Source organism: Nannobrachium achirus, assembly GCF_963921795.1.
Source record: "Nannobrachium achirus genome assembly, chromosome: 13".
In the NCBI taxonomy this organism is placed as follows: Eukaryota; Metazoa; Chordata; class Actinopteri; order Myctophiformes; family Myctophidae; genus Nannobrachium; species Nannobrachium achirus.
In genome coordinates this window covers 8,969,097-8,993,164 of record NC_137833.1, presented here as the reverse complement: position 1 = coordinate 8,993,164, position 24,068 = coordinate 8,969,097, and the positions used below count along the sequence as shown (strand labels likewise).

Genomic DNA, 24,068 nt, shown 5'->3' with positions numbered 1-24,068 from the left:
AGCCTCGAAAATAAGGTTAAAAAACCTGAAAAATCCTGGCAGAATCTGCTGAATTAATTAATTATACATGTGTTAGTGGGCATTAGTTGCACAAAAAAAGGACATCAAAAAGTCACATTCATATATTCTCGGGAAACTTGAAGGCTCACGGTTATGATGGTGAACTCCACTTCCTCGTTGAGGTCTTCGGAGCAGAAGTCCACGTCACTGAGGTTCTCAGAGACAAAGAATTGTAGATCGCCATGTTCCTTGGACTTGATGGTTCCTTCCTGCTCCCTCAGAGACACGATGACACCCTGGGGACAACATAAACACATCTTAGTGACGGTCCCTTACACCCTGGGGACAACATAAACACATCTTAGTGACGGTCTCTTACACCATGGGGACAACATAAAACATCTTAGTGATGGTTTGGATTACTATACTTCAACTTCAAAGCCTACAAGCCAAACAGAAATGTAATTGTCAACGACAAAAACACAATTAAATTGTTAATCGCAATTATTTAAGATGTCATAATCGTGACAGCCCTAATCCAGGGAGCAACATAAAACATCTTAGTGACGGTCCCTTCATGATGACACCCTTGGAGACCCGCGGGGTGACAACATTAATAAACATTGTCATAAATACTTTATGGTTCCTGTCGCTAGTTTAAAGCCTTGTTTCAATCCCCATGATATGCTTTTTGTGAAAATATGGTACAATTTAAGTTATATTTGATGTTATAGCAGGGTATGCCGTAGGAGGGGCTTGTGATCATAGGCTTGTGATGATTCTTCTTTGTGTGCTTTATTTTCGGCAAGCTCAAGACAATGTCCCATCTATCCCTGCGGTTGCACGTGACCGTTGACAGCCAATAGCATTCAGATGGTACCATTTCTACCAATGACCGTTGATTCCTACAATGATGGCGTCACCCATACAACGGCCAAAAAAAGCTTAATTTGTGCAGCATAGAAACCAATGGCTTTCCACCGTCCATAATCAACCACCACTGTGCACTCAATGAGAATGCAGGCTTATACTCTCTGACCGAGAGGCGGGACAAACACTGGTACTTGTTTTTATTTAAAGGTATTTCAGGTATGCTCCCCACATATATCTGTTCCATGCTAGAACCAAGTGAAAGCACTTATCACACCCGCTCCAGTGATCTCCTTTTGCTGAAGGCTTCTCTAGCACACACAGTACTGGGCGAGGCAGCTTTTTTCCATCAGTGGCCCAACATCCTGGAACTTACTTGCAAAATCTTTAAAACTGTCCTCCCTGCCATCTCTTGGCAGGTTCAAAGGACTGATCCTTACCACTTTCAATCATGATTGCACACGTTTCACTTGAGTTATTAGCCTGTTCTATTGTAAATGACTGTTTAATTTATACTGTTTTAATATTGTGTTTTTTTATTGTTCTGTATTGTAACCTCGGCTACATTGAAAATGAGGGCTTGCCCTCAACTGTACTTCCGAGTATAAATAAAGGTGATGATATTCTTTTACAGTCTATGGCGCGCACTAGGGATGGGTATCGTTCACCTTTTAATCGATACGATACTTTTTTCGATACCTGGGAATTGATACGATACCTTTTTCGATACCATTTTCGATACTTTTTATTTATTATTATTATAAGTGGCCAAGGCCACGAAGTGGCAAATGGCCACTTATTGATATTGGACTTCAGCACTATTATTATTATTATTCTTCCGCCACTTTTTCTCTAGCGGCTAGACCGTGCAGTCGCTTTTTACGAAACTCGGCAGTATGGCAGAGGACTATGCCAAACGGCTAAAACGCGAAGCTCGCAACAATCGGCCAAAGGGTGGCGCTGTAGGAAGCCTTTGAAGAATGCCAACTTTGAACAGGTGTAGCTCATGCTCTGTTTCAGGTACAGCAATGAAACCTGTATACACTTATGCGTCTCCTCATGCCGAACAACTTTTACGCTCTGACTTTTGACCTCTGACCTTTACTTCTCCCACAATTTTGAATTATATGAAAAACAGTCAAAATCTATCTCCTCCTGGGATTTTCGCGTAACGTGCGCGAAACTTTTTTTACATGAACTTTGGACCAATACGGTTAGATATGTCTCGGCGGATTTCTTTTAAAGCGAAACATTATTTTTTAATAATTCACTCTATATTGCAGTTTTATGCAAATTATTCTTCTGCCTCTAAATCATACTTGCAAAGTGACACGTTCATGGCATTTGGCAAATATGTAGAGGGTTAGTCCAAATATCACTGAAAGCAATCTTACTCCAATTGGCCAAAGGGGGGCGCTATACGAAGCGTTTGAAAACTCAAACTTTAAAGGGGCATAAGTCACGCCTCGTTTCGTTTAAAGACATGCAACTTGGTTACACGCGTGCCTTGACTCAAGCGGAAGCCATCCGTGTCTTTGTTAAGTACGCTCCGTCCTTAGATTTTCTGCCATTTTGAGCAGTTTGTAAAACACTTAAACCCGCTTTTATTCCGGAACTTTCGCGTCACGTGCACGGAACTTTTTTTACATGAACTTTGGACCAATATCTAAAGATCTGTCAGATCGGATTTTTAAAAAATTTAAACATGCTTTTTTAATAATTCAAGTTTTATGCAAATTATTCTTCTGCCTCTAAAACATACATGCAAAGTAAGATTTTCATGATGAACTACTGTAGAGGGTTAGTCCAAATATCACTGAAACCAATCTTACCCCAATTGGCCAAAGGGGGGCGCTATATCATTTTGAAAGAAGGCGTCAAGTACATTACATGAAACTTTTTCTTTTTTCTTTTCTTTTTTTTTTATAAAATGACAGGTCCATTATTTGTGACTGCTGTAGTGTAGTGGTCAGTGCCTGTGCCTGGTATACGGATGGTTGTCAGTTCAAACCCCACATCGGGTTGAGTTGATGTTAACATCCTGGATGCCCATGGCATGTGCATATGTCAAACTCTTTAATGTTGACATGTCTGATCTAACTCCAGATCACGTTCATGTTTAAAATGAGCCCCACAACTACTATAGATTTACATGGAACTTTTTCTTTTTTCTTTTCTTTAAAAAAAAAAAAATGACACGTCCATTATGTGTGACTGCCGTAGTGTAGTGGTCAGTGCCTGTGCCTGGTATACGGATGGTTGTCAGTTCAAACCCCTTGTCGGGTTGAGTTGATGTTAAAATCCTGGATGCCCATGGCATGTGCATATGTCAAACTCTTTAATATTGACACGTCTGATCTAACTCCAGTTCATGTTTAAAATGAGCCCCACAACTACTGTAGATGGTTAGTCCAAATATCACTGAAACCAATCTTACCCCAATTGGCCAAAGGGGGGCGCTATATCAATTTGAAAGAAGGCGTCAAGTACATTACATGAAACTTTTTCTTTTTTCTTTTCTTTTAAAAAAAAATGACAGGTCCATTATGTGTGACTGCCGTAGTGTAGTGGTCAGTGCCTGTGCCTGATATACGGATGGTTGTCAGTTCAAACCCCACGTTGGGTTTAGTTGATGTTAACATCCTGGATGCCCATGGCATGTGCATATGTCAAACTCTTTAATGTTGACATGTCTGATCTAACTCCAGATCACGTTCATGTTTAAAATGAGCCCTTCTCTACCGGCCGTTTTTTTTCTGTTCTGAGTGAAGAAAATATGATCACTCGAAAATGTCAGAAATACTCAGATTACATTTACTCAGATTGATTTCACCCCAAGCCTCCAAAATATATAAAATAAATCAATAAAATCAAGGCACTCAGCCTACATAGAACTTTTTTTTTTTAAACAAACATGGTTAACAGATCCCGTGGCTGCCTAGTGTAGTGGTCAGGGCATATGCCTTTCGTGCGGAAGGTCGTTGGATCGAATCCTGCTTGGGGTTTATATAAGCATAATACCATGACATTTGGTAGACTTTACAGTTTGGTTCCTTGAACAATGTCTGATATGGAGCCTTCCTAAAAATGTACAGTATGTAAAACACATTCTTCGCTATTACTCCTTCAGATTTTATCCGAAAATCACACACAAATCAGTACACAGTATATCTACAGTGATGTAATCATGACAGATTTGTCAGATATCATATTCTATCTAATTGGCTAACATTGAATTCCAAGGTTTGCAGGATTGCTCCTTTTTGAACAAAATGTCTCAAACGCAGCCTGCTATGTGTATGAGATTTTGCACACACATTCCCACTAGGCCAAGGAACAGATGCCACCCTTCTCACATTGGCCTGTTATAGCGCCACCAGCGGGTCAATTTTTGCAAAACACATTTTTGGAACAAAATGCTTCAAATCCCGCATGCAGGTCCGATTGCCGTGAAAGGCCCAAGAACACGTGGCACCCTTTTCACTTTGGCCTATTATAGAGTCACCACTAGGCCAAAAAAAAACCTACCTGACCTGCCGGAGTCCTGTTCGGAAGAACACTGCTTCTAGTTTTTCTTTGATATTCTTCTTTGCTTTCCCTTGATGCCTTGGCCACTTTATCGCTGCTTGCAGCTATATTTATAATTATTATTTGCCTTTTTCTATGGGCTATTTTATAGACGTTGGATGATTATCATAATAATAAACATCACAGTAACGACGAGTGTAGCCTACTAAAGCAATCATTAAACTTTCAGAAGCCCAACTGTTACAGATGCGACTGGCAAGGGGTGCATTCAAAAGTATCGAAACAAAGTATCGTTCGTTTTTACGTGAACCGATACTCGATAGTATCCGATACTCAATGGTATCGATTCAGTGAATCGATACCATTAAAAGTATCGCCGACGATACCCAACCCTAGCGCGCACGCACGCACACACACGCACGCACGCACACGCGCGCGCACACACACACACACACACACACACACACACACACACACACACACACACACAGCCAGTCCCTCCAGTCCTCCCTCACCGTCTCCCTCTTCTCCCCGGTGTGCTCGAAGGTGGCAGGGATCTTGGGTCTGATGTTGGTGGCTCTCTTCTTCTCGGTGACGATGTCGGTGAGCAGGTTGAGCAGGACGTGGTCGTTCTTCAGCAGGGTGACGCCGCTGCAGTCCTTCTTCTCAAACACCACGTTGGTGCGCAGCGGCCCGATGGTCACGTGGACCTGGCCCGGGTACTGCTTCTCCCCTGGCTGTGGACCATACGAAAATGTCATGTAGGGGTGGGCGATAAGGTGATAATTATCGTTGAGACGATACAATGTCTCCACGATATGCCTTTTCGGAGGTATCGTATATATATTGTGATACAATTGAGGGAGCCTTATGAAAAAATCCTGTTGAATTGTTAATACAGAGATTCATTGCAGAATTCAATTTAAACCTGCATTTTGGTCTAAATCAGTAGTTCTCAAACTTTAAAATGTCAAGGTCTCCCCTTAACTCTAATTTGTATACTGTCAGTTACTGTCAGTTACATACTTCAATTTAGACCTCCCAAAAGGAACCCAGAGAGTCTAGTTTTTGTCAAGTAACTTGAAAAATAACCATAAAACCAACGTGAAAAAAGAATTGTGATACAGCTTGGGAAAATATTATGATATTGTATTTTTTCCATATCGCCCACCCCTAATGTCATGTCACTATTATTGTGAGTTTACGATGTTATCACAAATAAATATCCCTCCAAAATCCACTATCCTGGGGCAGAACATTTGCCAAAAAAGACGTGGCAAAGACTAGGCCTTGTCCGTGGCATGTTTTTTTTTTTTTTTTCGTCTTACACACCATTATAGTGTCGATCATAAGACCCTATTACTGGATGTCAAGTCTCCAGTTTTTATGTATGACACCGATTTACGACGACACTACGGCACATTCTCACAGTTACACACCTGTTAGGGTCAGTGTTTCTGGTAATACATGGTATTTATTGTATGCTGATTTTGTTAAGTCCATGGCAAAGATTTCCACCACAAGACAACATTGCAAAGACCCCTGCACGCAACGCCTGCTATATTTGTCGAAGAGATTTGGTGTAGATTAAAAATAAAAAGGACAAACCAAGTATAGTGGGCGTGGCAAACCAAGTGATAGGCTGGCCGAGCAGGAAGTGTGTTTACCTGAGGCTAGGCTGGCCGAGCACGACGTGTGTTTACCTGAGGCTCATTGATTGGCTGGCTGACCACGGCTTCATAGATCTCAGTTTCAACTTTCTCCGTTCCTCCTGGAGCCACCTTGACGTCTGTCGCTATCTGTTTGTTCTGTTACACACGCACGCACGGTCGCGCGCACACACACACACACACACACACACACACACACACACAGTAAAACACCAGTAAGACTCCCTAATAGGGAGATAAGCGACCGTTGGTCGCTTATCTCCACAAATAGGCCAAAAGTTTGTTTTACCAATTATTATTGAAGTTGAATCTCCATATATGGAGATAACCTACGCATCACACTAAGGCTGACCTCACCAGCCCATATTTGGGCATGAGCAACTTATGTCTCCATATATGGAGATATGATGACATCACACAGTCCTCAGCCGATGATGTGGCGTGATGTCATACAATACACAAACGAGCCCTACAGTATAAAGGGGCAATTCTTGCCAGGAAAGAAGCATTTCTTCGACTCAGACCTTATCGCCAGGGTTGGCTTATAGCAGCTGTCGGTAGGACCATATATGGATTCTGTTAGTGTGGATCTCCTAACAGGGCATCATCTGGGATACCATCCCTTTTATGCCCATATATGGAGATCCCTAACAGAATCCCTTTCATGCCCATATATGGAGATCCCTAACAGAATCCCTTTTATGCCCATATATGGAGATCCCTAACAGCATCCCTTTTATGCCCATATATGGAGATCACTAACAGCTAACAGAATCCCTTTTATGCCCATATATGGAGATCCCTAACAGAATCCCTTTTATGCCCATATATGGAAATCCCTAACAGAATCCCTTTTATGCCCATATATGGAGATCCCTAACATAATCCTTTTTATGCCCATATATGGAGATCCCTAACAGAATCCCTTTTATGCCCATATATGGAGATCCCTAACAGAATCCCTTTTATGCCCATATATGGAGATCCCTAACAGAATCCCTTGTATGCCCATATATGGAGATCCCTAACAGAATCCCTTTTATGCCCATATATGGAGATCCCTAACAGAATCCCTTTTATGCCCATATATTATGGAGAAATCCTTGCTCTGAGTATCTGACATCAGTGTGATGTCACCTGTTTATGCCCATATATGGAGATCCCTGCTCTGCGTATCTGGTTGCTATGGTAAACAGTTGGTTGCTAGGGTAAAAAAACATGGTTGCTATGGTAAACAGTTGGTTGCTAGGGTAAACAGTTGGTTGCTAGGGTAAAACCATGGTTGCTAAGGTGGTTGCTAACGTACACTAACAAACCAGCAACAACAGACTGTTGCCACAGCAACGTACACAAAGGTTTGTGTACACATGTGGTGTGATGTCATACTGATGCGGAGATATGAGCAGGGCAAAGGTGTGACGTGTGACGGACGGACGGCCGGTGGAGGTTTTCATAGTAAACTGCTCCCTGACGGTCGCAACTAGTAAGACGCCTCAGGGCGACTTACAACCTCACCTGGCCTTGGCCATCTGGCCAGTGATGTATATCGGACCAGTTACCCATATATGGAGATCCATGTACTGTATATAGTACATCAATCCCTTTTATGCCCAATTGCCCATACATGGAGATCCCTGTCTGAACCAGCCACACATCTGCCTCCCTCCATATATGGTCATTCCCATATGAAGTCCTGTTAGATATGGGCTTAATATTGATGACATCAGGGATCTCCGTGAATGGGCATAAAAGGGATTATGTTAGAGTGGTTCCCATGACATCACAACACACAACATATTTTCTGTCCATACATCTATCTGAACCAGCCACACAGATATGGTCACTTTAGATTTGAACCACTTTAACCATTATGTTATACTTATAAAAAATAGCAGATATTCAAGCTCCGAGCTGCTATTTTTGAAAAATCTTGAACATTTGTGCAAGTCTTCGAACATGCTTGACACGTTTAAATGGGTTAAACAGTGAAATCTGAGGGTCCTTTTGGGACGACGTCCACACAGACCACGGCCTTGGGGTTAGGGTTAGTGTATCTACTAAAAAATAATCGATTCACCAATTAATCGCGATTCACAAATTTCAAAAAATCTTTGGGGTTTTTTTTCGGGGCAGAACTATATATTCGCCTGCAGCGCCGTACTGGACTGTTTACGGCGTAACACAACGGTCTCAAAACAAACACGAGGCTTAGATGAAACGACAGAAAAGATGACGGAAAGACTAATTCGACTGGCTCCATCGGCATATAAAGCCTCCGAGTCCTCTCTTCTCCTCTCCCCGCTCTCTCACTCACTCTAACTCAGCTGCTCTGACGAGCGTGTTGTTGAACGGCCCGACTGTAGTGTGGCTTGTTAGTTAATTTGCTCCACCTGTGTAAGCTTTGAAGCTAGCCTCCGTGACCGATTCGGTTGTCAAAGAAATGGCAGTACCTACAGTAGTTGGTGCTATTTGGCAATACAGCTGCTAACAGCAGCTGTTGTTGTGCTCTGTCTCTCTCTCTCACACACACACACACACATACACCATTGCCATAAGTCATCACAGCACTTTGTTTATTGGTCACACAGAGAGGGGGAAATAAATCATGTATTAGAATCGTGATAATCGATAATCGCAATTTAATCGAAATCGTAGCCCTCTTAATGATAATCGAATCGCCAGGTACCTGAATCGTTACACCCGTAGTATCTACCTACCCTCTCCAGACAGGCGGTGAAGTGAACCCGGACCCCCGGGACCATGGCTTTGGGGTTCCCGAAGAAGGCGTCCTTGCTGAAGGTGAACTTCTCGCCGTCTTCTCTCTCGATGGTTCCGTTGGACGGCTGCATCGACACGTTGGACAGGTTGATGGGGCCGCGTCTGGGACCGTCAACCTTAGCGTCCTTGTACTGGAGGGGGAGACATTCGGCAAAACATAAATAGCTTGTCCATCAACTATTTTTGATAGACAGAAGTACAGGGCCGGCCCCAGTTAACTAACTATTGGTTCACCAAGTATAGAGGTTTTCGAGTGGCTATTTTTTTTTTTTTTGTATTCAGGGTTCCCACACATTTTTACCAATTAATTTCCAAAACTTTTCCAAAACTTTTCCAGAATATTTAACCCAATTTCCAGAACTATATAACAATAATTCGGCTCAATAACAGGTCGCTTACTCCTATGCGCAATGCCCAAAGACAGGTAGTGTATGCCAGTGGTTCTCAACGTTTTCAGGCTGTGACCCCTGAAATAATCATGTTTTAACTGGGCACCCGGCACCCTGACGAGCACTAAGAGTTGAGTAATTTTGTATAACGGTTCTATTATGAAATTAGCATCAACATGCTCACAACATGTAGATCGGCTATTTTCACAATTTCTGCCTCTAATATTTGACAATTTGGCCCATGTTTAATTTGTCATTTCAGAGGTATTAACAAAATCAATAACCAAAGACAATGCATAGCTATTTTTTTCCAGGACCTTCCAGGACCCTTGATAAATTCCAAAACTTTTCCAGTACTGGAAAAATATTTTTCTAATTTCAAAATATTTCCAGGAATTTCATGACCGTGGGAACCCTGTGTATTGATAGTTTTAAATCGTTGACATATATTTGCAAAACATTGTGGAGTCCCAAGGCTCTATGAACACTTAACCACTGTCAACCAGGGCATGTATTTATAGGTGAAAATATTGTAATGTGTAGTGAGCTTGTATGATGAAAGTATACAGTAATAGTGTACGGTTTTAAATTGTACTCACCCCAATGAAGGAGATGATTCCTAAGAATCTGCCTGGCGGGGGTCTGTAGCACACAGGAATTAAACATCACTTTAGTTCACCAACATTATTAGTCTCACGTAGACAGACATCTATTCCACAATCTCCGAATGCTATATAGTCTGGAACTACACCTTCTGAAAGCCGAGTAACGGAAGTAGTCAATGATGCACTGAACTGTAGTCCCGTTAGAAATATAACAGAAGCACACTAGCACAGACAGAGTCATTATAACGAACTGCAGTCCCATTGGAAACATAAGAGAAGCACACTAGCACAGGCGGAGTCATTCAAGCAGTATATTCTTGTTATGCGTGTATAGTTTAAGAAAACATATAAAAACATCATGGAAGTAACACCAACAACACCAGAGAAAGAGAAAATAACGGCCCAAGACATTTTGAAAGGAGACATAACGCTTCCAGTAGGACTTGTCATCGCTACTGCACCAAGGGACATCCACTTTATCCCATACTCATGATTAGAACTTCCGTCTCCCAGACTGTATGACGGGAGCATTTGCAAATTGTGGGAGACAATAGTCTGGCCACACAAGACTGAGGTGCCGGCTACACGGAGCTGGATATTTCTGAAGCTAGATATTTGGCTAGACATTTTTTTCGAAGCTGGATATTTTGGCCTTGAAGCTGGATATTTTTGAAACCGGATAAATAAGTGGAGACATTGAAAAATATCCGATTCACTGGATCCGTGTAGACATGTTACCCGGATATCTCTGAAGACTTTACTGTGTGTGTGCGTGCGTGCGTGCGTGCGTGCGTGTGTGCGTGTGTGTGTGCGTGTGTGTGTGCTTGTCCCCCTAGTGGAGGTCTGGGGACTTAGATTATTTTAGACCTAGATATCTTTGTTGTGTGGACATAGATATGTTTCTATGTGGGTATCTGAAAAACCTGGATATACGAAATATCCAGCTCCGTCTGGCCTAGGCCTAAGTTTCCTTTACATGAGCCACTCAACCAGTTCAAGTGTCGTCAACGGGAAAAAAAATAAATACAATTATCTCGTTTTTAATGGGTGAAAATAAGAAAGAAAAAAAACCTGCAAACACTCACTAATTCTGGTCAAAGAAGGGTCAACTCCAACAACCCTCCCCAAAAGCACTCGCTCTCTGAGAGTCAACAGCAACACCGTTAACTTCACATCACGTACAGATCGTATGAAAGTAATACTTTACTTTTCGTAGGTCATTTTCCTCAGCAGGCCCAGGGGCTTGCCGTTGGGCATTTTCTGGACTTCGGCGGGCGGGGACGCCGCAGGGGGGAAGGGCATGACGGGAGGAGGAGGAGCCATGAACGTAGTCTCCACCACGGGAGGAGGAAGGGCGATGTCCGCAGCCTTGGGAGGAGCCGAGATCAACGCTTTGAGCTGCGTGAAGAGAAAGGGCCATGAAACACATTTGAGTGCGTGGTGGGTCAGCGTGTGCCTTGCTGTCTAGGCCTGACACCCAACTTAAACCTATTTAGGCCTGAACACATTATGACGCAATATTTTATGCTTTAAATATAAAAAAATAGCAGATATACAAGCTCACAGCGCGGCACCGAGTGCCGCGCTGCAAGCTTGTATATCTGCTATTTTTGAAAAATCGTGAAAATTAGAATTTTGACCCGATTCTATAAGTGTCTTTTGAATCCTTCTAAGATTTTTGGAAAAAACCCTATGTTTCTATGTCAGCAATCTGGCCAGCCATCGTCAAAGAAAAGGTCCTTTTCACTTAACTGGAGCTCAGTTAGTCTGTTCTTGAGAGACTACTATGTCAGTGGTTCTCAAACCTTTTCATCCCCAAAATTATATTTATTTGGCCACGGACCCCCATCTCAAAATATCTAGTTCCAGGGACCACCCAGAAGCAAATTTGAGTTACAAACGTTCTCTTTGAAAATACATATATTCAAAGATTTGCACGCATTTTCACAACTTTTTTCAAAAATAGCAGATATATAAGCTCACAGCGCGGCACCGTGTGAGCTTGTATATCTGCTATTTTTTTATATTTAAAGCATAAAATATTGCGTAATGTGTTCAGGCCTAAATGGGTTAAACCCATTTAGGCCTAGAATTATTGAATGCTTTAACCAGTGAAAAATAGCAGATATACAAGCTCGGTGCGAGCTTGTAGTTCTGCTATTTTTGAAAAAGTCGTGAAAATGTGTGCAAATCTTTGAATATATGTATTTTCAAAGCGAACGTTTGTAACTCAAATTGTGCTTCTGGGGGGATCCCTGGAACTAAATATTTTGAGATGGGGGTCCGTGGCTAGAGATGTGCCGATTGATCGGCACCGATATCAGATCGGCCGATAATGGCCATATCGGTTTTGATCGGTGTTTCCATAGTTGGATCAAAGCGAGCCGATCAAGGCATTGACGTTCGATTCACGTGTGCGTTGTGCATGCGTGCTTCTGACGAAGGAGAGCTCTGTTCTCCTCTCTCTCTCTCGTGTGTGTGTGTGTGTGTGTGTGTGTGTGTGGCGCTCCATGTTCACTTCTCTCTGTGAGCCACTTAATTCTCCGCCCTCCCCTTCTACACACACATGCACGCTGCACCAGAGGAGAGACAGAGAGAGACTCAAAAGAGTGAAGTTTTTTGTTTTAAACATATTGGATAGTGGATACACCACTGGAATAATTCATCATAGATCAGAATATAAGTAGCCAACTTCTACCTTCCTTTGTAGTCATCTCAAAGTAAAATCCACGTTTTATTCTCCAACTTGCTTGGATTAGAATCCAGAGAAGTGATCACTGTTGCGAGCCAGCTGTGTTGTTAGGTTAACGAGGAGAATGACCCTGATTTGACATGGATGCACGTTTTGCATCTCTCTCTCTCCCTCTTTCTCTCTCTTAGGTTAACGAGGCTCGTAGAGAATGACCTCTCTCTCTCTCTCTGCGACGTGAGAGATAACTGCTGTAACGTTGCTGTAAACTTAGTTCCAAAAAACATAATTCCAAAGGACAACAGTTGTTGTCCATCTAAGGATAACGTTTGTAGCAGGGCCGGCTGAAGGATGAAATGACTAAGGGGGCTTTTGAAAATTGTGAGGGGGAAGTTACCCCCCCCCCCCCCCCCCTCCACGCCCCCGCCCACCCCCGCCCGCCCGGTGCGCATGAGTCGGGCTCATGCCAGCTAGCTACCATCAGCATCATGCCAGTCATTCATATGAACAACTCCTCTGCTGTGTACCCACTAAACTATACCAAACTGTCTGTAATCCATGCCTGGTGTTTCACTGTTTACTGAACATTATAGTTGGTTAACAACACAATAGCTGATATAAATAATAAAACGGAGTGCCATTAAATAGCATTTAACTCTTTGAGTGCCCCCTTTTTCACCACTAGAGGGCCCCAATGACCAGAGAATTCTACTTAGACAGTGCTGGTATATGCACAAGCCCTGCAGCCATGACATGCCTGAACACTTTCCTTTGTGCATGTACAGGAAGAGGATGAAGTTAGCTTGAAGTTAGCTATTGGCTACCAAGCATTTTAGAAGATCTATTTTCTGCAATTTAGCCTCGATTAAACCTTGCACACCTCATGCATGGGAAAAAAACAGAGAAGAATGAGCTCTAAAAAATCCAATGCAATCCAGAGTGGATTTGTGCAGTTTGTTCACAGCTTTCAAACAAAAAAATCCGATTGGAAATCCGTTCAGGCATTCTTGAGATAATAGCCATTATGTTTTACATGTTATGTAAACAAAAATGGCTGCCCTGTATGTTAGATGGGGTTGTATGGGGGTGGAACATGCAAAATCGCGATTGAAATCATGTTCACCAGATTTGATGGGGTCCAAAAAAAAAATTTAAAAAAAAATGTTTAAAAAAAAAAAAAAAACATTTTTTTTTTTTTTTTTTTAAAGCCGAACTAGTTCGGGATCGGCACTCTGCGATACGCTAATAAAGCCGAACTAGTTCGGGATTGGCACTCAATGAGTTAAGTGTACAATCTGCCAACTGTGAGTAATGTATTCAATCAATCAATCAATCAATCAGCTATATAATATGCAATGTGTTCACTTTCTCTCACTGAGAGAGTTGCAACATTTATTTTCTGTGAGGGAAACAAGTGAACACTGAACAGGTCTATGAAAACAAGCCCAAAAGACCCTTTAGCTCTATTACATCAGCTAGTTTCAGAATTAATCTTGAAAGCAATGCCAAATAAGCAACTACACAGGAAAACAAAATCAAAGTCTCTTATAATAAGCAAACCTGGCAACAAGACAGGAAAACAAGACCAAAGTCGCTTATAATAAAAAACATATATATCTATCTTTTTTTTTTTTCTAAAGATATACTGTACCGGTAGGTCTACCAGAGATCGTGCTAGTATTTTAAACTGCTGGTCAGCGTGACCTGGCACGATTCCATTTAACAGACATCTAATAAAAAGACCTTTCATAGATATCTGTATGCATTAATGACAACCAGGTCCGTATAAAAGCAGCCTTACACAACCATAAGCATTATGTTTTGGATTGAACTGTCTGAACATAATGCATATAGGCTATACTCAAATGTTAGGGCCAACTTGCACAAATACTGTACATTAATTACTGTACCCACATTACCATTTGCGCATTGGCGTGACATGTTAAGGTAATACATTAGGATACTCACAAGTTATATTGTGGATACAAGCAGTGGATGCTGTCCCAGCGTCTGGTTTAATAGGACAGGAGAGCCTTTTGGGGAAGTTGACATAATTGCTCCTCATCAGTGACGTCAATACGTGCGCGTCCCGCGTCTCTGACGCATTCACGTTGCCTAGAGACGCATTCACGTCATTGTTCTGGGGTCCCACGGACGCATCGCCTCCATGGACCATTGGTGTCCACGTTAAAATAATTTACCACGTCGCGAAAAAAATAATATTTTAAAAAGTCCACAGACGCCACCATTGTTCATGGGTGAAGGCATGCTACTTGACCCTACGTTAACACAAATGAAATCCGCGTAGAAAGTCTTAAAACAGACGATAGAACTAAGACTGTGTGTGTTTTGAATCCACAACGCCATTTTGTGCGACTGCGCTTGGTCACAGAATTCAATGGGTGCCTGAGTTTTAGCGTAGCACCGGGCCGCTCTCTGACCATAGTGGCACAGCGTGTTAGGTGATACACCGAAAAGGGTTCCCCCACAGAACGTGTAGCACGGCGCAGAAACGTGACGTCACGTCTCTACACTGCAGCTCACTGCTCAGACAGCGACCCGCCTCCTTTCCCCTTCATTCAATAACAACTGGATATACAGTACACGCGCTATTGTTTATAGATGTGGTGGACATTGGACAACGTGTTAGAAGCCACACAGGTCTTCATTGCGTCTTTACAACAATAGCGACGATTAACGTCGTGGTGAACATGGTCAAATAACCTTTATTGGCTCAACTACAACACGGAGGAAGCAAGCTAGCCTAGCATGTATGCTATCTGAGACAGTCTATGTATGTAGCCTAGGCTGCCTAACTGTTTGATTGATTATAGCGTTTTCGTGGCAGCGCCGTCCATTTGGTGGTCCGCCGGGGCAGCGTACCACCGCGGCCGCCTGTGCCTTGCCCTCCCGCATCCATAGAGGGGTGGCACGTCCCTCTAGGATCAACCGTTCAAAACAAAAGTAGCCGATCTACAAGCAACCCAATCCACTGTTTTTGACCCAGTCCACTGGTTCTCTGTACAGCAGAGCAAACACAAGCACGCCATTCCATAGAAGCAGTAACAGTACAAACAGGAGACATCATCTCACTGAGAAGATCCATATATTATCGATGTATATAAAATAACAGGTGGCTGTTGATTATGAAGACTCGGTAAAAGCTTCTATCTGCGCCCCCAAGTGGTCAACATCCGATATTACCGGTTCGGTATAAAAAAAATCAAACCGTCACATGACTATTTGGAAGTATTAAAATTGTAAGATTTGGAATTGTGGTTCATTTCTTTCAGACACATTTCTACGTAACATGAACATAACCATATAATAACCAATTCAAGTTAAATGCTGCACTTTGTCAAAAATGACATGACGCGTTGAATTTTTGTGGGACCCATAAAATATCCCTGGGACTCATCCGAAAGACCCTTCGTGGGTCCTGGGGACTCATTACATTAAAAACCTATTAACATCACTGCCTCATATATATATTCCATTCAAGGTAACGTTTTAACGTGTCCAGCTGTCCACCGTGTTTCATCTGACTGGATGCCACAGACCAGTGTTGCGTCCATGTTTGTTGTTGTCATCTTAAAATGAGCGTGCATTGTTGTTAATTAGTGGTTGAACAACTTGCCAACTTTACTCACAAGTGCCCTCTCGTTTGAAAGGATCTGTGATGTATTCTAACTAATAACAACTTGTTTTGACAGTCCATCCATTTATAGTACATATACTGTACAACTAAACCGCACGCCTGAGTGCACCGAACGCTGTGCAGCGTCACAGTGTGATAGAGGGGGGCCCATTGAGGGGGGCTTCCGATGGACGGTCAATTGCATTGACCATCATTTGGACTGAGATTTACCGGCAGTCGGAGTCCCCCCTGGCCACAGGAACTAGGCAGCACCAGCGTGTTAGCGAAAGGGGGCCCCAATGTGAGAGGGGGTTTCTGATGGACGCATTGACCGTCATTTAGAATATAAACTGAGGGGGCCTAACTTGCGGCCCCCCCGTGGAGCCGGGCCCGGTTTGTAGTTCCCTTAAACGGTCATTTCCACAGGAGCTAACTGTTAGCAGCTAGATGTAAGGAGGATGAAGCGTTGCCATTCAGTTTCTGCGACAGAAACAAGCAAACAGGTCAATAAAAAAGTGTTGCCAGATCCTGTTTTTGCCAGCAAACAGGTCTATAAAAATGAAAAAAAAAAAAAAAAAAAAAAACTGGGGAAGGTCAGTCAAACAGAAACGTTGTCTGATATTGTTTAAGAACAGTGGTTCTCAAACATTTTCATGCCAAGAGCAAGGACCCCAAATGTGTACAGAAAATCTTAAGGGTCTATTTGGCCTATTATTGTTGCTGTATTAACCATTATAACCAAATAACCTTGAAAATAATGAAGGGTAGACAATATTGCCACTATCTTATACGATATGATAATATATCGTATCGAGAATCTAATCGAATCATGACCTTAGAATATAAAGTTGAATTTAATTAATATATACAATGTCAATGTTGTGTAAGAGGAATCATTAAATATATAAATGCTCCTACAGTGACACAATAGAATAATTTATGGATTTCACGCTGTGATCGATCGGTAATATCGGGATCGTCAGATATTGATTACACTCTGTGATGGATCGGTAATATCGGTATCGGCAGATATTGATTCCAGCTGATCGGTGATCGGTATCGGCCCGATATCAGGATTTATGAAGTCGACTCGAGTCGCGGGGGTTAATCTGGCGCGTCGGCGAATCGTTTTATTAAAAAATAAAAAAAAAGTGTTGCTTTAAACCACGTAAATAGGCCTACAATAAAACAGTAACATGAACATTGTTTTAAGCATTCAAACTTGTTTTCAAAGCTAAATAAATCCATGAACTTGACGGCCGTTATTGCCGTGCATAATATGAGACTTAACCTGCGGGCGGACATTAAATGATTGATGAAAAGATTGCGTGCATCCATAGGCCTAATTGGGAATCATCAATCGTGGGGCAGAGAAAGAACAGAGACGAGAATAATGTATCTCTTTGACAACACAAATGCGTGTCATTTATTATTTTCACAGGTTGTAACTATTTTCTTTGACACAGAACAGTTAGGCCTACAGGACCTCAATGTAAATAAAATAAGCCTTTATATACATCTGTACCTCAGCTTTTTTTGTGCAAAAAAAAAATCAAACGAAATGTTTCTTTTCTGTAAACAGCATTATTTAAGAACAATGAATTAAATGACAATGACAACAGTGACATAACGGTGCGCACCACGCTGAACAGCTGAAGCCCCCCCCCCCCCCCCCCCCCCAAAAAAAAAAAAAAAAAACGAAAAGAGAAAAAGACAGTTTGTTACAGTGAGTCCAGTCCATTGTTCTATTTATCCTTATCTTTATCCTTCTTCTCCTTAATCCGTAGCTTTGGGTTTAGCTGTCGCAAGTTGTGGGCGAGAAACACAACTTTGTCCACGTTCTTTGGAAGAAGTGAGCATCGGGTTTTGTTAACAATAAAGCCAGCCTTTGAGAATATTCGCTCGGACGGCATGGATGTGGAGGGGACGCAGTGCAGCCGTCTGGCTGCCAAGGCCAGCCTGGGATAGTGGGCCTCGTTTTTTTTCCACCAGCGCAGGGGTCCGCAGTCGTCAGCTTTTGTTTGGTTCTGCAAGTAGGCCCTCATTTCATTCTGAATAGACTCCTCTTCTTGTCCATCTTCTTCTGTTGACATTGACAATAGCATGGCAATCTCTTTCTCCTTTTCCTCTTTTTTCTTTTTTTGAGTCGGCTGACTTTCCTCTTCGGAACTTTCGACCTCTTCATGCACCGTTGGTGACAAGAATTCAGCCAGATTAGTCACCGTTTCATATGCCTCATCTCGTTGAGCATCCGACAGGAATGTCAACTTTTTGAAACGTGGGTCGAGCACTGCGGCTTGCACATGTAGGCTGCGCTGAAGTTGTGGCCCTGTTAATCCCCATCTCTCTTCGAACTGTGCAGTAATCTTTCTCTTCAGGGCTTTGATGACAGCACTGTCGTCGTCGCACACTTTCAGGTGGCGTGTTTTCATATTGATGAGCATAGGTACAGTAGCAGACAAGGATGCATTCAGTTCCTGTGACAGCAACTCAGTAAGAGTAATCATGGGCTTCAGAACTGAAACAAGGTCTTCTGCTACTCTCCACTGTACCGATGTCAAGGCTAAGTCACGATGTGCCTTCTTGGTGACGAGGCGGTCAGAGAGCACTGCAGTAACTGGCCATCGCTGCTCGACAAGACGATCGAGCATTAAGTACGTGGAGTTCCATCGTGTTTGCACGTCTTGGATTAGGCTGTTCTCTTTCACTTTCTGTGTTTTTTGTTTATCTGTAAGTGCTGCAGTGGCCTTCGCACTTTTTTTAAAATGACTGACGAGTCGCCTAGCAGCTACGATGGTGCGGCAGACCGGTTCCTCCTTTAAAGCTGCGTTAATGCACAGTTGCAGCGTATGCCCAGCGCAATGAACCGATTGGACACTTCCCCAGGATGGATCGTCGGCTAACTTGCTCATGCAGAGAGTCATATTTGATGCATTATCGTGCGCAAGAGCAACCCGCTTCTCTCCTGGAATCTCATATTCATCCATGACTTCGCTGAGTCTGTTCGCGATGTTTTCTGCCGTGTGACTCTCAGTCATCTCTTTAGTTTCCAAAACAAACGACTCCGGTTCCCAGTCAGCAGAGAGTGTATGTCCCGTTACTGTCATGTACGCTTCCATTTGCAGCGACGTCCACATGTCAGAAGAGAAACTTGTAGCTGCGCTGTCATTGATTTTCTCCTTAATCACCTCTCTTGTTTCGTCATATTTCTTCACAACGTGCTCCATTACAGTCTCTCTTGTGGGCATTGTGTATTCTGGTTCCAGCAGTTCAATTAGATTTTTGAATCCTATACCCTCTACAATGTTCACGGGCCTCATATCAAGAGCAATGAACTCGGCAATAGCATTGGTAATAGCCCTCCTCCGAGCCTCTGTGAACGGCGGTTTGAAGTCCAGCTTTCTCTGTGTTAACTTCGGCGAGTCAGTACTGTCATCACTGCTTGCCTCTACTGCATGGGCCTGTGGCAGAATGTTTTAAGTAATTAGACTTATTATTGATACAAACGCTCCTGCACGCATTGCCTTCCTGCTAGTTTACCGCGCATGCGCACCCCCCAAAAAAATCAAATAAAATGAGGAATCGACTCAGGGAATGTGAGTCGACGTCAGGCTCATTTTCCGACGCGTCGATTCGTCGATTTTTAGAAGACAGGCCTACAAAAAACCTGATCGGAACATCTCTATCCGTGGCCAAATACATATCATTTTGGGGGTCCTTCACATGAAAAGGTTTGAGAACCACTGACATAGTAGTCTCTCAAGAACAGACTAACTGAGCTCCAGTTAAGTGAAAAACACCTCACAGCGCGCTGTGAGCTTGTATATTTGCTATTTTTCAATAGTTAAAGCATAAAATAATACAGAATAATGTGTACCCGTTATAAATGGGTTAACTGTACTTGTACTGTACTACAATTCTTTTGCATTGACTACCGGTATACTTGCGCTGTTCTTCATTTTTGTCAATCAATCAATCGAGTCACAATTATTACATAATCGTCTAATTGCAATTATTGGAGGTAATCACAGTTATTTTTTTTCATGTCCAAGTTATCATTCATTTCCAAGTTGAGAAAGAACACTATAAAAAGTAGAGGAAATAGCAGATCTACAAGCTCACAACGCATCGCGATGCAATGTGTTGTGAGCTTGTAGGTTGGCTATTTCCATATGCCACTCATTCCTTTGTATATTTAGGTTATTTGTCATATCTGCCCTGTGCAACCCAAACAGAATTCAAAAATGTATTCATATGCTTCGGTGTTCAGCGACAAAAACACAATTAAATCATTAATCGCAATTATTTGTGTGACAATTGATTGTCACGTAAAATGTCATAATTGTGTAATGTTCTTATGTGAACGCTTCAGTTGTGCGCATCATAGCAGAGCGTACTCACCCACTCTGGCTGGTCAGGTGGAGGGTTGACCATCACCTCGGCTGTGTTCTGTAAGTCAAGAAGAATGTATTTATTTTATTTTTCTATTCCCATGAGTAGAGACCGACCAATATTATTATTATTATTAGAGTTCTCGAACAGCCTGCAAAGTAAGGCCTGGCCCTATCCCGAGGCCCGGCCGGACTAATTAGCATACATTTTTAGGCCCTACCCGGCCCGAAAACGTCGGGTCGGTTCAGGCATAGATTAGCTACGGCCTTAGTAGTCAACCCCTGAAATAATTTTATTTCAGTGGTTCAGTGGCCTCTATCACAATAGGGGGCGTGAATTTGTAGGAGCCTGTGTGTCTCTATCGTCGGCTATTACGCAGCCAATATCTCCTGACTTTTAACCACTTTCAAGTGGTGTCCCTATTTTGGACATGTCATTATACAGTCTTCTATAATGTCTTCCTTTACCTGTCCGGTCCAGCCAGGAGGGGGGTAGGCCACCGCCGGCGGGGGAAAGGAGGCGTAGGGCACAGGCTGCACCACCGGCGGGGGTATGCCCGGTGGGGGTATCCCCGGTGGGGGCATCCCCGGCGGGGGCATGCCCACCGGCGGTACCACCGGAGGGGGCATACCCGGGGGTGGCATGCCCGGCGGTGGCCCCGCAGGGGGTGGTATCCCTGGGGGAGGAATGCCCGGCGGGGGCCCCCCGAACCCCGGGGGCGGCACCGACACGGGGCCAGGCGGAGGAAGCGCCTGCGGAGGGGGCACAGGGGGAGGCGCGTCGTAGTAGGGGTCTGGGCGACCGGGACCGGGGCGGCCGTAGTACGGGTCCGGACCTGGAGGGCCGTAGTGGTCGCCCGGCGGCCCCCAGCTGTCCGGAGGCGTCATCGGCCGCCCTGGACCCGGTCCCCAGGGGCCCGGCTCCCCCGGGGGGCCCCCCCATTGGTCGTCCTGGCCCCAGCCGTGAGGGGGAGGCCCCTCGGGGCCCCAGTCACCACCACCACCGGGCATCCAGCCTGGAGGAAACCAGAAGCACAATCAGTCGATTGACTCAGAGATAGGCCTGTCACAATTATTACATAATCACCTAATCGCAATTATTTGACATAATCATAATTATCTAGTCATAATCGTTTCCGTGTTGAAAACTATATATAGTGGAAATAACAGATCTACAAGCTCACAACGTGTCCGCGATGTGACACATTGTGAGCGTGTAGATTGGCTATTAATCAATGATGCTTTTTATTAAGTATAAAGTTGTCAAGTATGTCAGTCATTTCTCTGGTTATGTGCAACTTCAAAGCCTAAAAGCCAAACAGAAATGTAATTGTCAACAACAAAAACATATCATTAACATCATTAATCGCAATTATTTGAGTGACAATAATCACCATGTAAAATGTCGTAATCGTGACAGCCCTAACAATCAGTCGATTTTATCAACATCAATGCATTAGCCGCAAATTGCAACACTAGATTTTTTTTTATAATCGGTTGAATCTAGGGTTGCAATACCTCCCATAGGCAGCCAATGCATCAAAACGTTTTTTTGCTATCTGATTGTATTAAACAACGTCAAACTCACCAATATTGCGGCTCTATGGAAAGCTTGGAATTTACTCTTTCTATCTGCAAAGTGTTTGTTTCAGAAAAATCCACAGTAGACATGTTATGAGTTACTTTCTATCCAAGAAATTTGGTTCAGGTGATTATTTTTTCTAAGTCCTGGAGTTTGGAAGCGCTCGTGGAAAATCCCTCAATGGTCCTGTGACCACCTGGTTCTAAATGTCACATTATGCAGGAGGCAGCGGGACATGGCGTTATGGAAGACAAGCGCTTCCGAAGTTCAACACTTAGAAAATAAACCATGTCTGCTCGGATTTCTTGACAGAAAATAGATCATAACAATTATACGGTGGACTTTTCACTGAAACAAACACTTTGCAGATAGCAAGAGTAAATTCCAAGCTTTCCATAGAGCCGCAATATTGGTGAGTTTGACGTCGTTTAATACAATCAGATAGCAAAATAAAGTTTTGATGCATTGGCTGCCTATGGGAGGTATTGCAACCCTAGATTCATCCGATTCTAAAAAAAAAATCTAGTGTTGCAATTTGCGGCTATCAATGCATGTACACTATGTTTTTTGGTCACAACCACACACACACACACACACACACACACACACACACACACACACACACACACACACACACACACACACACACAAAATACAATTTTACACAACACACTGCAAAGTGTACTGGATGCTGACGCCATGTTAAATCCCTAACTATTTATGTATTGTTATTTGCATAGGACGGTCTGTGTCATGTAATGTCTCTATAATTATATGAACTGAGTACAAAGGACCCCAATGTAAACAAGTCATAGTTATTTCGTGGGTAAATTTAAAAGGCTATAATTAGTATAGACCTTGTATCTGTACTGTCTTATGGGGACCGTTCCTATGTTCCCCACTTTCTTACCACCTAACCTACCCCTACCCTCACTAAAACTAATGCTGTGAGGTGGGGAACATAGAGAGGGGAACATAGATTGGCAACATAGGTCGAGGGAACCATGGCCATGCATGCATGATCCCTTCTTTTCGTCTTTCCACTGCAACATCAACTTCTGACTCCCCCCCCCCCCCCCCCTCATACAGCGGCGGCATATTACAGTTTCGGTGAATGATAGCTTGAAAATCACGCTCTCGCTCTCTCTCGGAGTTTAAGGACACCGGACTATCGAGATTCGAAACATAAGGACGACAACTTTTCTAGGACAAACGAGCCCTCGAACCATCGTGCCACAAATTGGGCGTCCCCATACTCGGACATTCGGGACATCGAATCTCCGTGCATTCGGATTTTCCGGCCATCGGAAAAGCACCACGCGCACGATGAATCCCACCTCTTGGGCCCCCCCAGTCAGGATGTGGGGGTCCCCGGGGTCCCCAGTTCCCGGGGGGTCCCGGGCCGTCCCAGAAGGGTGGGGGTCCTCCTCCTCCTCCTCCTCCTCCATGGAACATCTTCACAACACTGGAGCAGCTAGCAGGCTAACAGTTAGCTTAGAGCTAACACAAACCTCACCATTTACAGCAGCGAGCTAGGCTAGCCGGATAGCTAGCTAGCTAAATAAATACACACAGGCTGGCTAATAGGTTTCACGCAGTCCAATTTCGACAGATATCTGACGAGTATTAAAGCATTAAAGCCCGGAGGTAACTTTATGTTGAATAAATTACAGTTCTAATATGTTTGTTCGGCTAGTAGTTGTTTCTGCATAGAGCAGAGCAGACTGTGTGGACATTTAACCATAGGCCTATGTGAAATGAGCAGAAATAGCGTTAGCAGAAATAAGGCTTCCGGCGCCGATCTCTTCAGAATAAGAGTACCCCTAAAGCCATTGAAAAACGTTGAAAACAGATTATTTTGTGATTGCGACCGTAAGGTCGCAGTTTAGTATGAAAACCTCCACCGGCCGTCCGTCCGTCACACACGTC

General features: G+C 43.3%; 1 protein-coding gene across 1 annotated transcript in view; it reads right to left on the bottom strand.

The window, feature by feature from the left end:
• LOC308297661 (uncharacterized protein) overlaps positions 1-23,867 on the bottom strand; it is a 67,709-nt gene extending 43,842 nt beyond the window's left edge. The window contains exons 1-9 of the mRNA XM_080741192.1: positions 23,477-23,867; positions 21,026-21,573; positions 20,568-20,615; positions 11,048-11,238; positions 9,835-9,877; positions 8,786-8,977; positions 6,102-6,206; positions 4,914-5,135; positions 150-296 (exon numbers count right to left, since the gene is read on the bottom strand). Coding sequence (XP_080597318.1) covers positions 150-296; positions 4,914-5,135; positions 6,102-6,206; positions 8,786-8,977; positions 9,835-9,877; positions 11,048-11,238; positions 20,568-20,615; positions 21,026-21,573; positions 23,477-23,594 — 1,614 coding nt within the window. The 5' untranslated portion in view covers positions 23,595-23,867. The remainder of the gene's footprint in view (positions 1-149; positions 297-4,913; positions 5,136-6,101; positions 6,207-8,785; positions 8,978-9,834; positions 9,878-11,047; positions 11,239-20,567; positions 20,616-21,025; positions 21,574-23,476) is intronic.
• Between the last annotated feature and the right edge of the window lie 201 nt (positions 23,868-24,068).